Source organism: Haliotis rufescens, unplaced genomic scaffold (assembly GCF_023055435.1).
Source record: "Haliotis rufescens isolate VD_foot unplaced genomic scaffold, xgHalRufe1.0.p SCAF_12, whole genome shotgun sequence".
In the NCBI taxonomy this organism is placed as follows: Eukaryota; Metazoa; Mollusca; class Gastropoda; order Lepetellida; family Haliotidae; genus Haliotis; species Haliotis rufescens.
In genome coordinates this window covers 7400103-7415387 of record NW_025963802.1, presented here as the reverse complement: position 1 = coordinate 7415387, position 15285 = coordinate 7400103, and the positions used below count along the sequence as shown (strand labels likewise).

The 15285-nt window shown below is 38.7% G+C and overlaps 1 protein-coding gene across 2 annotated transcripts in view; it reads right to left on the bottom strand.

Moving 5' to 3' along the window:
* The window catches only part of LOC124141230, a 56337-nt gene that overhangs the window by 29234 nt on the left and 11818 nt on the right, over positions 1-15285 (bottom strand). Inside the window, exons 1-4 of one of the 2 annotated variants that reach the window (XM_046509171.2) lie at positions 3983-4217; positions 1714-1890; positions 985-1032; positions 556-616 (exon numbers count right to left, since the gene is read on the bottom strand). In XM_046509171.2, the coding sequence (XP_046365127.2) occupies positions 556-616; positions 985-1032; positions 1714-1883 (279 nt within the window). In that variant the 5' untranslated portion in view covers positions 1884-1890; positions 3983-4217. Of the gene's footprint in view, positions 1-555; positions 617-984; positions 1033-1713; positions 1891-3982; positions 4218-15285 lie in introns of those variants that run through there. The other variant, XM_046509170.2, reaches the window with a different exon arrangement.

Sequence of the window (15285 nt, the reverse complement as noted above, 5' to 3'; positions counted from 1 at the left end):
TGTTTACATTATGAATCATAAACAACTACTATTCTACATGTTCTAATCTTTTTTTAAACTCTGAAACGTGCATCGGAGATCTTGTGGCCAGAGCATGTGCTGCTGTGTTGGTGATCCACTCCCTACGACTCCACCTAGGTAAAAGTGCAGATCGTCTAACGTTAATCAATTATTTGGACCCCAAAGGTAGCGTTATAGTGAGGGATCACTGCAACTCCCATGCTTTAACACTGGCTTATGATTGTCGTAGCGCTAAGATCTCTTTGTGGAATGGGGCCCTGTTTTGTTATTATTATCCTCCTCTTTGGTGTGATCAACTCAAATTTGATCAATCAACTCAATCAAAATTAATAAGGGTAGTTGTCATGGTTGTGTCACACACAGCACTTACTATCAGACAGATGCGTTTGCCTTACTTGTAACCTCATGGATGATATTACATTACATCCTGATTTGCACTGTAACAATGACCTTACAATATTTGTGTAAGTCATTCACATTTGGACAATGAAAGCCCACATATTTCACTGTTGACTGAAAGACCGTTTTCCTCACCAATCGCACATTACTGAAGGTTGACTTCCTCCCTGCCAGCAACAGGCAACACTTCCTTGACCTGTCATGTGGAAAACATTATCAGTCATCTGTCACATGATAACATCAGTCTAACATGTCAATATCAAGACACATCATATCTCATATGAAACTGAAGAATATCTCATATGAAACCGAATAATATCTTATATAAAGCTGGATAATATCTCATAAAAAACTTAATACCTCATACAAATTTAATAAATCTTATATGAAACTGAATAATATTTCATAAGAAACTTAATAATCTCATATGAAACTCATAATGACACCATAAATAAACACAATGCAGCATTGTTTTTTAACATGCGATGTTTTAAAAAACTGCAAACTGCAAACTGCAAAAGATTTGACAACGAAATAAAAAACAAGTCCATAAATCAAACTTACTCAAGATGGCTGAAATAGGATTGGATTTTCTTGACACAGGTGCCATGTCTGAAAATGACAATAAACGTCAGCATGTAAACATGGAAAATGAACTTTCATCTTGGGCTGCAATAAACTTTTTTTTTCACTTTTTATGCACATATGACCTTTGAAAAAGTTGATGTAGGTTGGTAGGTATGTGTCCTTAATATTGCAAATGCAACACTGTCTGGTGTCAATGGGTATTCAGGAGTCCCCCCTCCCCAAACTTCTCTTCCCCCTCCCTAGCAAAGACCACCTACCTCAAAAGCGCAACTCCAAGTTGAGCTGAACCACCTCCCTAGCCAAGACCACCCGCCTCAGTAGCGCAACTCCCAGTTGTGCTGAACCACCTCCCTAGCCAAGACCACCCACTTCAGTAGCCCCACTCCCAGTTGAGCTGAACCACCTCCCTAGCCATGACCACCCACTTCAGTAGCCCCACTCCCAGTTGAGCTGAACCACCTCCCTAGCCAAGACCACCCACCTCAGTAGCCCCACTCCCAGTTGAGCTGAACCACCTCCCTAGCCAAGACCACCCACCTCAGTAGCCCCACTCCCAGTTGAGCTGAACCACCTCCCTAGCCAAGACCACCTACCTCAGTAGCCCCACTCCCAGTTGTGCTGAACCACCTCCCTAGCCAAGACCACCTACCTCAGTAGCCCCACTCCCAGTTGTGCTGAACCACCTCCCTAGCCAAGACCACCTACCTCAGTAGCGCAACTCCCAGTTGTGCCGACCCATGTATGGGGGATGGGGAGTCCTCCTCCTCCTGTCCGGGGATTCCAAGCTGTGCCCACTGCCTCTCCTCTGCCTCATCCACCAGTCTTGCGATGGTCTCTGGACGCAGCTGCGTCACAGCACTCTCCATCGGGAACATGGTGTTTCTAGAAGTATAGACAAGCCTTGAAACAAAGCTCTCTCCATCGGGAACATGGCGTTTCTAGAAGTATAGACAAGCCTTGAAACAAAGCTCTCTCCATCGGGAACATGGCTTTCCTAGAAGTGTAGACATATTTTGAAACAAAGCTCTCTCCATCGGGAACATGGTGTTTCTAGAAGTGTAGACATATTTTCAAACAAAGCTCTCTCCATTGGGAACATGGCGTTTCTAGAAGTATAGACAAGCCTTGAAACAAAGCTCTCTCCATCGGGAACATGGCTTTCCTAGAAGTGTAGACATATTTTGAAACAAAGCTCTCTCCATCGGGAACATGGTGTTTCTAGAAGTGTAGACATATTTTCAAACAAAGCTCTCTCCATCGGGAACATGGCGTTTCTAGAAGTATAGACAAGCCTTGAATCAAAGCTCTCTCCATCGGGAACATGGTGTTTCTAGAAGTGTAGACATATTTTGAAACAAAGCTCTCTCCATCGGGAACATGGTGTTTCTAGAAGTGTAGACATATTTTCAAACAAAGCTCTCTCCATCGGGAACATGGCGTTTCTAGAAGTATAGACAAGCCTTGAATCAAAGCTCTCTCCATCGGGAACATGGTGTTTCTAGAAGTGTAGACATATTTTGAAACAAAGCTCTCTCCATCGGGAACATGGCGTTCCTAGAAGAGTAGGCATATTTTCAAACAAAGCTCTCGCTATCGGTAACATGGTGTCCCTAGAAGTATAGACATATTTTGAAACAAAGCTCTTTCCATTGGGAACATGGTGTTCCTAAAAGTGTAGACATATTTTGAACAAAGCTCTTGCTATTTGAAACATGGTGTTTCTAGAAGTGTAGACATATTTTGAAACAAAGCTCTTGCTATTGGAAACATGGTGTTTCTAGAAGTGTAGACATATTTTGAAACAAAGCTCTTGCTATTGGAAACATGGTGTTTCTAGAAGTGTAGACATATCTTGAAACAAAGCTCTCTCCATTTGGAACAGGGCATGTCTACATGCTCTAGTAATTATAGGAAAAAAGATATACAACAGTTCTCTCCATTGAGAGCTGGTGTCTTGAGGAGTAAAGGTAAACTTTGAAACAAGTACCGGTAAATAGCATTTATCTCTCTGTGTAAAGCATGGGTGCATAACTATTTCCATACCAAAACATCATGGAACACGACGGGTTCACAAACGTCTCGCTGGGATAACAATAATGTAACTTCAGCTTCACCATGTTCACCATATTTCACCATATTTCACCAATGCTTGTCATGAGAGGCAACTAATTTGGTATTTTTTTTCTGTGGTCAGAGGGGCGGTCGGGTAGTCTTGTGGTTAAAGCGTTCGCTCATCATGCAGAAGACCCAGGTTCGATTCTCAACATGGGTACAATGTGTGAAGACTTGTTGACTACATGTCATTGTACCCAATCGCATGGGACGTTGCTCATAACAACAATCACTTTTTTTTCTGGTCCAGATTCAGTTGTTAACGGACTGCCATGGTACAGCTAGAATACTGCTGACTGAGTACTAAACAAAAAACACAACCAAAACTCCCAAAACAATCATCCCATTTCAATGATGTTACTCCATTTTCACAACTACAGTAGGTCGGTTTTGACACGCCATGTTAATAGGACATGACACAGTGTCCCCTTCAGAACAGGGTCTGTGACAGACAATACATGAACAAGAAGTGGGTAACCTGAGTGGGAGCAGACTGTATTCAACAGAGCTGACATGACACTGGCATTAGAACTTGCTGTAATAAAATCTATGTTCTCAAGCGATCCACTTGAAAAACAATAGCATCATTTCAGCCTCCACACATCCCCATCTCCTATTCCGGTTGTACAAAACTACCCTGCTCTCACTATCTAGAGAATGACCCTCACTTTCATAAACATCCTGAGTGTCAAATATACTAGATAATAATCAAGTCAAATATACATGGACTAAGGAAGTCAAGTACACAAACTAAAATTCCCTTAGAGCAATCTCAGATAGAACCAATGATAACAAACATGTTAAAACTATAAGGAAATATTTGATGAAGGAAACTTTGATCAGCTTAATCAGGCGTACTCACATCAGTAATAATCTCCCATTACATACCAGCTTCCGTACTGGATCCAATCAACACTGACATTTCATCACATATTCATGATCAACTACAATGTATGTAACACATTAACCACTAAGTAACTGGTTAGAGAAGAATAAAACAACATAATGACCGTGGCAGGTTGTTACGGCATCATATCCCATACATTCATATACTACAGTGGCAGCAGCCTAAACATGTGATGCTGTCCTGCTAGCAGCTTGTGTACAGCCTGTGGTTGATGTATACAGCCTAGATATCAACCTGGTCTACATGTTAACCCCTGGCAGGGTGGGTGTTTAACCACGTGGGGTTATGTAATGCTGGTGGTCATGGGCAATATATTTCCCTGGCTGACATTTCCCTGGCTGATGCTGAGGGATGGTAATGGAGGGTTTACTTGTTTGTTCAAGGATGTTGATGCTAGACAAACAGCCTTCATTTATTTCAACAGCATTCTGTGGGTGGAGCTTGAAACAGAATTGAAGCCATGTGATCATGGTGATTACACCTCATTTAGTATAAGATTGCTCTGGAATCTGGATTCTGTTTATTCGCAGACACTACCACCATCGGTGGTACATTTAGCATAAATTACATTTCATACACATACCATACACATGACTTCTACATACATTATAAAATATATATTTATTACATATTTCAGTGTGAATGTCTGAGTTTTCTAAAGTTGAGAAAAGTGATACTTTCATTGCAGTGAACATAACACTTGATATTTCACAGCAGTGAACACAACACTTTGACCGGTACTATTGTCTTACAAGAGTTACCTCCCTGCCAATTATCTCCCTTTTTCATAAGTGTTTTGGCAAGGCAAAATAATGATCCATGGTTATTTCTGGAGTTAATATTCTTTCTGTTTGTTATTCTCTTGAAAATGATTCAGAATAAACTGTAAATTTCTCATTTAACTTGTCAATCGAAACTTTTCCTTTGCAAAGCACCATTTGTTACTTGACCAGTGTGTATTCTTTCACTTACAACACAATTACGGCGCCATGGTGACAAGAATTTCTTATGTTGAAGTTGATTTTGAGCTTAGTCATATCCAAATTTATGATAAAGAATCTTATTGACATCAAATATTTTTGGTTACTTTTGTTTACATTTCTTAAGATTTTGCAAACTCAAGAACTACTTTATAAGTCGCACTTACAAAGGGTGGTGAACCGCCCCGGTATGTTAGGTAGGGAGAATTTATGTTTCAAGGTTTTTCATCTATAATGAAATATTTAAATTTTCAGGTAGAAACTACCCAAAAAGTAAATAGGATTTTCACTGTGTCTCGTGAAATATGAAACAAGATATTTTGACACATCAAATATCCTCTATTTATCATATAATACATATTTGTTTACAAAGGTGATATCATTAAGTGCTTTGATGAAATACATTAGGAAGGTAAATTATGTCTAAAGTCGAAAATTTTGACAGATGTTTGATTGATGATCCATTTGATGGAGTCACTGACTGGCAGAATGTCCAAATATTTGGCCATTTGTGATATATTAATTGGCATATAGATAAGTCGTGACTTGAGGGTTTTACACCAAACCAGATAACGAAATTTGTCTCCGACAGTTGCAGCATTACACAGTGGGCAAAATCTAATTTCCCAACTTTTCTCCCTTGCAAACTTAAAGCACATTGTTAAACATCCTCTGGATATAAGAAAATAAGAAATAAAAAAAGAAATCGCAATTTTGAACAAAATAATGATATTTGTATCCAGATTGCCTGCCAGGGTCTCTTAGTTTAGAATTCCAAAAAATCCTGTTTTGCATGACTATCAAATGCTTACATCATATCATGTTTTATAGACATGGTGCAGTTGAAATAGCTCAGTTTCTATAGAATTCCTTCAGTTTGGTTCTATAACATACTAGAAATCAAATTATAACAAATGGCTTGTATTACATGAAGTGTGATAAGGCATGTATAAAGGGAATCCTGACATAGAGTAATATAACAAGAGAGTCTTGAATGCACTTCCACATGACATGATCAACCATGTGTCACTAGTCTACACAAGAACACACAAAAAGGGCTCCATGACAGTGCATAAAATAATTGATCTGTATTCTTTATGGGAAACAATATCACTGTAGGGAGCTTGGAGAAACATCTGTGAATACAAAAGCTGTACATTTCTGTTACGTCTGTCGGAGGCCGCAGTGACGACCTGCATGATCAGTGGTGAGGATCGGTGCAACAACTAGACACTGTGAGTATGGTTTTACAAAGCTTTTATCAATATTCCAGCAATGTCACGAGGGGGACATCAGAATGGGCTTCACATATTTAAGCCCATGTGGGGAATTGAACCTGGGCCTTCGATGTGACATGTGAGCACTTTAACCAATAGGCTACCCCACTGCCCTACAAGAAATTGTAACCGAATGCAAGTCAGTTTTTGAACCTTTAAAGATGCTAACATGTAATACACCAACAATTAGTTCAATCTTCTGTTGATATTAGAACCAGGACCTAGAGAGTGGCCAGCAAACACTCTAACCACAGGGCCGCCCAACCTCTCCTAACCTTGTGGGACACCAAACAATAAAATAAGTTTCTTTTCGTCCACTTGTGGCCAGGGGTATCATATTCAAATAGTTTATGATGCATTAGGCATTGTACATAGGACATTATAATAAACTATGTATATATTGTTTATTATAATTATTACATGTATTTGGCCACAGTAAACTAATTATTAGACTTTCCTCAAAATTTAAAAAATAAATTGAGTCAGGAGGCAATTTGTAAATATATACATATATATTTTGATACCAATTAATATGTGTGCATTATTGTTTGTTTGTTGTTTAATGCTGCACTCAGCAATATTCCAGCTATGATGAGATGATGTAAGTAAGTCTGGACCAGAAAATGGAGTGAATGTTATAGAGCAACGACCCACGTCATCGGGGTTAGGGGACACGGTATCAACCTAGTCACCGAGCATGACCACAGATCCATTTCTATGCCTCTTATGAGTGAGTGGGTATGGTTTAACGTCGTTTTTAGAAATATTCCAGCAATATCACGGCAGGAGGACAACACAAATGATGGACTTCACACATTGTACCCAAGTGGGGAATCAAACCTGCGTCTTTAGCATAATGAGTGAACACTATAACCACTATAGTCTACCCCACCCTTCTTTACTAATGACCAGCACAGGTTGCAGGGGACCTACTCTAACCCGGAATCCCCCGGGGTGTGTGTGCTGATGTGCTTCATATAAAGCACAAATGTTTGGCAGGAATACATATACCGTAATTGCTATAACAAATACCTTGGTTACTTATATAAACCATAAACACTGATACACGAGTTAAATTTGTTGTCAGAGATTGAGTGATAGTGAACAAATTTAGTTAAAACTAAAAAAGAAATAAAATCAATATTAGTTTTCTTTTAAAAAAGAAAATATACAAACAAAATATGGACTGTATTAGAAGGGGTGCTTACTGCAGCAGGGTGATTAATACAGTGAATACGGTATGACAAATTTCATTGATTAAAGAAAGGGAACACAGATAGTGATGTTCTTTATATAAGTCTGTTCCAACTTTGGGACAATAAAATAATGTGACAGCGAGGTGGGCAGGGATGATAATCTTATCATTACATTACAATGGCCTTATCCACGTGATCACTATTATTATAGCCACAGAACAACAGATACTGTGACATACTTACACTGCTGTGCTGTCTCCACACAGACAACAGAGCGTTTTAATAACTGCTACACATGAGATCCAGGTTCAAGGTTCAGGGTGACAATCTCCAAAAATAATTAAAATGACATTGATTTACAACATGTATAAATAGTCTCATTTAACAGCACAGCCGCATGTGAGCATAGTGCAGGACAAGATGGCAGGATGTCAACTTTAATTTTGTTTTTAATTCTAGGTACTTTTTCATAATCATGATAATTGGCCCTTGTTTCAAATCATGCTTACATAAATCACTGCTATTTTAATATGGGATAATTTATAAACATATCACTTCCTGCAATCTTTGATGAGATAAGATGAGTCAGAAAGCATGTTAAGAATATTATCAGATGAATCACAATGAATAAGGATATCAGGGTCCTAACTTGTTGAGGTGTACAGACCCGCCTTTAAAGCCGCAGATTTATTCTTGTGTGCCAAACCATACACATATTTTTTGTAAAAAAAATCAAATTAATATTTACAAAACAAAATGTAACTGTTATTATAGTGTTAACTTTTTATATAATAACTGAATAACGGTCTCTGGACATGACAAATTCATTAAAATCAGATCTTTTACCCCGATATACTTGCGTGAAGATCTAAGGACACGTCCATAGACAGCTGCTAGGTCTTGCTTGGAGAACTTCCTAATTAGCCAATCAGTGTCAAGGCTTCTAAATAAAGTGAAGCATTCTGTATCCCGAAAACCACCAAAAGTAGAAAGTATATTGTTGTGGATATTTCATACATCCTGTCATTTCTGAAAGTCCAAGGGAGTACCATCAAAGAAATATGGTGTTCCGTGTTGGTTTTTATTTCAGAATCAAGGTGGTAAACAGTAAAGCCAAACAGTCTTAGAGAACTGACAGCTGATTGGCTCTAGAAGCCAGAGAACCTTCTTTTAGAGTTGGTGGTTTAAGTTCACTTTGGGTGCCCCTGATGCAATTTTCTATGGAAGGTCTTCAGGTCTTAATGCAGAGAGGTATCGTATTGGAGTAAAAGATCTGATTTCGACCATTGCGGCCACTGCAATCATCTATAAGAACAAACCTTTTCTCACAGAAGTAAATAAACTTAATTGTTACCATGGTTACTGAATAAATATTAAACATCTTGTCCACAAACTATTTAGCACTAAGTTTTTTTTCAATAATCCAACTAACCTAAATTACTTAACATACTTAAGGACCTTCTGAAACATACTGAACTACACACACACATTTTTATATTTAATTTGTTAGCAAAATATATTGTAAATCATAAACTTAGTGTGTCCTAATATTTGTCTCATCTTAGCTCTATATCGGACATAGTCTATTTTATCAGGTGTGAAATCAATAGGTGTAGGAGCAACATGCTGCCCTTATTACGGACGCCTGCATTACTACGTTAGTTTAATGCCTGGTCACTGATTAGGTCAAGGTCGACCCAGAGTGTCATTATGGATGAACATGATGAAGATAGCAACCCGCTGTACAAAGTGCATACCAGGCCAGCCGTACATGATGTACTCGGTGTCAGATCAAATGACAGTCCTGGTGGGAAAACAGAGAAACCAGTCTGCCGAGACTGTATATCCATGGTTCAACAACATAACCTGCATGTCAACATAGTGTCTGGCTGGTACAAGACATACAAGTCTTAAACAATGTACAACATTATTTAACATATTCCATGTAAAAGTGTAATTTAGTAACAAAAAGTATATGTATCTGTTAAAAATGTCAATAAACTTGAAAGGGTGACTGAAGAAAACAAAGAATTTTTGTTTGTTTGTTGTCTAACGCCCCACTCAGCAATATTCCAGCTATATGATGGCGGTCTGTAAATAATCAAGTCTGGACTAGACAATAGCGTGATTGACATAATGAGCATCGATCCACGCACTTGGGATACAATGATGACATGCATCAACCAAGTCAGCGAGTCTGTCCACCTGATTCCGTTAGTCGCCACGAAAAGACCTATTCTACCCAGATATTCACAGGTCTAAAGAGGTTTTAGAAATCTGAAGCACAATAAACCTATTTATACCTAATCCTACTACTCTACTAATAGTGAGTTAGCGAGTATGGTTTCAGCAATATTCCACCAATATCACGGCAGGGGACACCAGAAATAGGCTCCACATGGTACCCATGTGGGAATTGAACCTAGGTCTTCAGTATGATGAGCGAACGCTTTAACCACTAGGCTACCCCAACGCCCCTCTACTAATAATCATGACAATGATATAAATATGTCTTTCAACAAGAATGTCAGAATAATACAAACCACTTTGAAAACAAATTGCTGATTGTACAGTGAAAAGTGCAGGAGTCCGAACTCTGTAACGTTCCCTTGATATCAACACAGCTTCATGGCCGAGACCATGGATGCAATAGATACAACTGTTGCCTAATGTCAGGGGCACACAACTCCCACTTTCCCCCCGGTACATCTACTCAGACTCAGGCATGTAGTTGTAAGGTACAGATAACACCTTTGTGTCGCACTGACCTGCAGTTGTCGAGAACAACAGGATCAAGTGGACAATGGAAGAATGAGTGAGTGAATATTGTTTTATGCCACAGCCAGTACCCCTGCATTATGAGTTTTCGAATACTTATGAAACATTCATGGTTTTCTCGCTAATCACAAGAACAACTGTAAAACATCTCACTCCCTTATAAAAGACAACTTTATCTATGAAAAAAAGCCATCATCTGGGTGTATACAATATCTGTGTGATGCCACACTCCTTGTTATAGCGCGAATAGTCCTGATAAACATGGCCGTCCGAAATCTTATGATGTCTGAAAACCCATGATCCAAAGATAATATTACTGTTATACTTGTATATTTTGCCTCTAACTAATCATGTCTGGACCAGGCAAACCAGTGACTGGAGGCAAGAGCATCATCCATGGCATGCTGACAGCCAATTAGCCAAGACACTGGGCCTGGTCTCTGTGGGGATTCCAGACTAGCAGTAGAACCCCAGCAACCTATGCTGGTTCCAAGAGGCAACCAAATGGATCTAGTGGGCAGACTGGGTGACTTGGTTGATTGTGTGTCATTGTGAGTGGACTGTTGCTCAATATATCAATCACTGGATTGTCTGGTTCAGACTCGATTATTTAATCTCCATCATATTGATGGTATATTAGAGTGTGGTGTTAAACAAAAAACAAATAAAACAAAACACTCGGCTTGATCATCAGATCCTCAAAATTTGGCTGTTGATAAAAAGCATGCGGGGACTTGGATTTAGTTGAGTCTTATTATTTTCAAGTCCAGGGGAATAATAATAGTTTTTGGGTCCAATGCATGAACATTGGGGACCCAGGCTGGCAACATGAAGCAAGCATCACTGAACTCCAAGAATTCTACGGATGTCATTTCACATAAAGCCTTAAGTCACACTCTGAACTTGAGTGTAGTTCTCACCAGAATCTAATTATTGAATCGAATGTAATTCCTGCATTCTGACTTGCTGAATTGGTCGTGTGAACTACTGCATTCATTTCCCGATGAGTGTAAAACAATAAGCCACAACCACCGAAAGCGAACTATTTATTACTATATACGGAATGTTGGGGAATCCCAATATTAGAGTCGAGGGAATTCCCTTTCTGCTCACGTTTACCGTCATGCACAGGACATTTAGCTACGTGGATTCAATCAGTTTGCACATCGGTTTTTCAATTCATACCTCAATGAACCGAACAAAATCCATTGACAATCCTGTAAGTATTCAAACAGTCCTCCGCAGTTGCATCCAGTCTCAAGCACACAAGAAGCAATATTTTCTGTATAGATTCCCCCCCACCCTGTTTCCGAAGGAAGAAATATCACATGATTACACTGTAACCAAGTGTTTATATACTGTCATTGGTTGGTACAAAAAGTTGGAAGTCTGCTTTCCCTCAAATTGCATAGTGTGTGTGTGTGTGTGTGTGTGTGTGTGTATGTGTGTGTGTGTGTGTGTGTTTTATATGTGTGTTTAAACAGCAGGACAACTAACTTTCCTGAACCAGCATAAGACTGTGGTTGGCTAGTGCTCAAAGATGATCGGTAGCCCTAAACAATGTAACACTACATGGTATATACAATCATAAATAAAATAAGTTGAAAACAAATTTTCAGCAAGGGTTGAGAGGGTCACCCCAAACAAGCATAGGTTTACTGACCTCACTGACTGTAACTCATGCATCAAATCTACATCATCACGGACTATACTTCAAACTTGTATAACTAGCAGATAACCTTAATGTTCTTGGATTGATTTCCGAACAATCACACCAAAAAGATATGCAAAATACAAAACAACAACATGACAACCAACAAATAAACAAGACATTTGTATGTTTTCAAACAAATTGGGCCGACATACGCATAATGTCGATGATGTCCACTACCACACAAATGCAGTGAAAGTCACCATGGTCACTGCTCCAGCATGTCTAATGTTCAGCGGTGAACGTTTACGACCTGCATCACTTCGGGCTTTCCTCCCACTTTAAGCTGACACACGCTGATATAACTGGAATACTGTTAGAAGTGGTGTTAAACCCAACTCACTCATTCAGGTTCCCATGGCAGCTAATACTGAACCTACGTGTATGATAAAAAGATGAAGTTGTTTCACGCTAAACAGAATATACCTCCAGGACCTTGCCATTACAGGTTCCCAGACAGCTTTCACTGAACCATGCTTCTACACCCAGACAACAGGGCAACAGCTGGTGGTCCTCTGCAACATGTACAATGGACCACCCATCACAGATTCAGAATTGTACCCAATGCAAAACCCTTCCTCAGCAAGCATGAACGACCTCTTGGTGACCTTCACCCGTCCCTTGTTCAGTCTGGGCACAAACTTGGCTCTTAGCATCATGTTAAGTAGATTTTAATGTCAAAACATTGATCATTGTTAGCTTTGGACTAGTGGCGGAAGAAGCCGGCTGATGTCAACTTGATTAAATGGACAGAATCCCTAGTAAACTAGAAATCTGTAAACTTTACAAGCATCAACAACATGGACCCATAAAAGGTTATAATGATACATACAATCACAGTGACAAAATTACTTTTTTGATGAGTATGATGTAACTGACATACATGTACTCCTTTTAACATATATTGTCTATGTTTTGTTAAAAAAAACGTGCTTTCTATGTTTGTTCGACCCATCCCGTAACTTGTTCAATCTATGTCTTTAGCCCTAAACCATGATTTCATGCCTACCCTTCATCAAATATACAACAGATTATGCCAAGGCATATTTAGTTTCTAAATGTCAAAAAGTACTTTTTTTAGGACCTTTGTAACTTTCATTCACGATCTTTTTAAGGAAAGCCACAAAGACCACAACATTTTCAAAAAAGTACCCTGAATTCATATACAATATCATAGATTCTGCATTTAAAAGGTTGTCCTGTCTCACCCTATTACTGCTCCTTGTAAATCCTTAAACATGTTATCTCCTATATCCTCAGGATGCTCAAGGCAAATGAAGTACAGAATAACACACCCATCTTGTCCATCAATATTGATACTTACAAGCATCAGCAACAAGAACTGGATTAACTCACACCAACAATGGGCAAGGGTAATACTTGTTCATATCAAATAAGCCCCCCAGTTGAGAAGTGACCAGTGACCTGTAAGTGACCTGTCAGTCGACATGGTCAAGGACATGGCTCACAGCTAATCCAACGCTGTCCAAACACACAGACTGCCCTACTGATAATGGAATCTACAGCACTATTACATAATGTATACATATGTCATGAGGCTGACCTCACCTTTCACTTGTGAAGGCTGTAATGGTAAGTGGCATTATGATATAAACTCACCGCCAAAAGAAACGTGTTCAAGAAAAATGGCCAAATTGGTGTCACATTTACACAGACGGGTTCTTTGACCCAGGCTCAAAACGCACAGGATTCGGCATCCATATTAACAAACCCCAAAAAGAAACACAATCATATAGGCTCCCAAATAATCAATCAATTTTCACAGCCAAATTAATGGGGATAGTAACAGCCCTGCACAGCGATCAAATAAACACCTTAATCCTTTCAGACTCATTAAGTGGGCTCCAGGCCATAAAAAAACAAAAACACAAAACAACGCCCAAAACTAATACAACAGATAATTAAATGCGCCAACAATCTACGTAAACTAGTTAAAGACATAGAAAAAGTTTGGATCCCTGCCCACGTTGGAGTGTTTGGCATCGAACACGCAGACAAAGCAGCCAAATCAGCACTAAAATTAGAAAAAGTAAGCATCAACCTAACAATATCAAAAAACGAAATTAAAAGTATCACCAAGGAGAAAATCTTCCAAAAGTGGCAAAATAACTATCAGAAATCTGATTGCAAACTAATACACCTGCTACAAAAGCCACTCAAAAAACCCAAAATCCATAATAAAACCAAAAAAATTGACAGAGAAATAACTAAACTACAAACAGGCCACATTAAGTTAAACTCCCACCTACACCAAATTAAAAACCACCAAACCGGTAAATGCCCCCACTGCAACTTAAAAGAAACGCCTGAACACGTAATACTATATTGCACACATTACCAGCAACACAGAACAACACTCCAATCCACACTAAATTGCAACAATCAAATGACACTAGCAACTGTACTGAACCCCGTAAATGACTTACAAAACTTTAAAGCACTAGGCATATATCTAATCAAAACAGGCCTACTGGGCCGCATTTAAAAATAAAAGTACAACAAACAAGCTGCCAATAAACCTTAAAATTCTAAACCTATAAAAACACACAAACTCCTTTTAGTCCTCTCCTCTTCCACCTTTATGGCATATATTTCAAAATTCCAAAATTGTTCTCCAAATTAAGTAAGCAACCATAAAGAGCCCCACCCAGGTTGCCTCACCTTTTCGGATATACCCTTTTTTTGAGCAAATCTAATATCTCTTGAATATAAGTAATTCTTCATATATCAACCAAAATATATCCTATTCATGTTTCTTTTGGCAGTGAGTATATATCTGACGGACAGACAGAAACATCTGTCGCTGTAACAAAAGGTGTATTGAACTCCAGATGTTTATTCAGCATGTACATTTAATATATACATACAGTAATGTACGTTTATAATGAACAGGCCTATAACGAAATGATTGATATAACAAACTAAAATTGGTATATATATATGAAAATGTGGATTCATAATTCCGAAAACTAGACATGGTTGGTTGGTTGGTTGGTTAACGCACATTTTTTAATTTTTTGTTTCACAGGCTGCCACCATAACCCGAAAAGCTGTCTGTCCATGAAATAAATTAAACATAAGAGTATTTATTTTCATTACGTCTCCTTCTAGTAAAACAGTCCCCCTTATACAATAAAAAATGTTATCCAAACATTCCATGTTGGCATCACTACATCAACAGCAGAATGACTGCACCTGCCTTGGGTGGAAAAACTGGAATAAATCTGTGAAACATAGAATTAAAAAATTGGGGATTGGATTTGTGCCTTGGAACACAGAGATTGGTGTAATATAC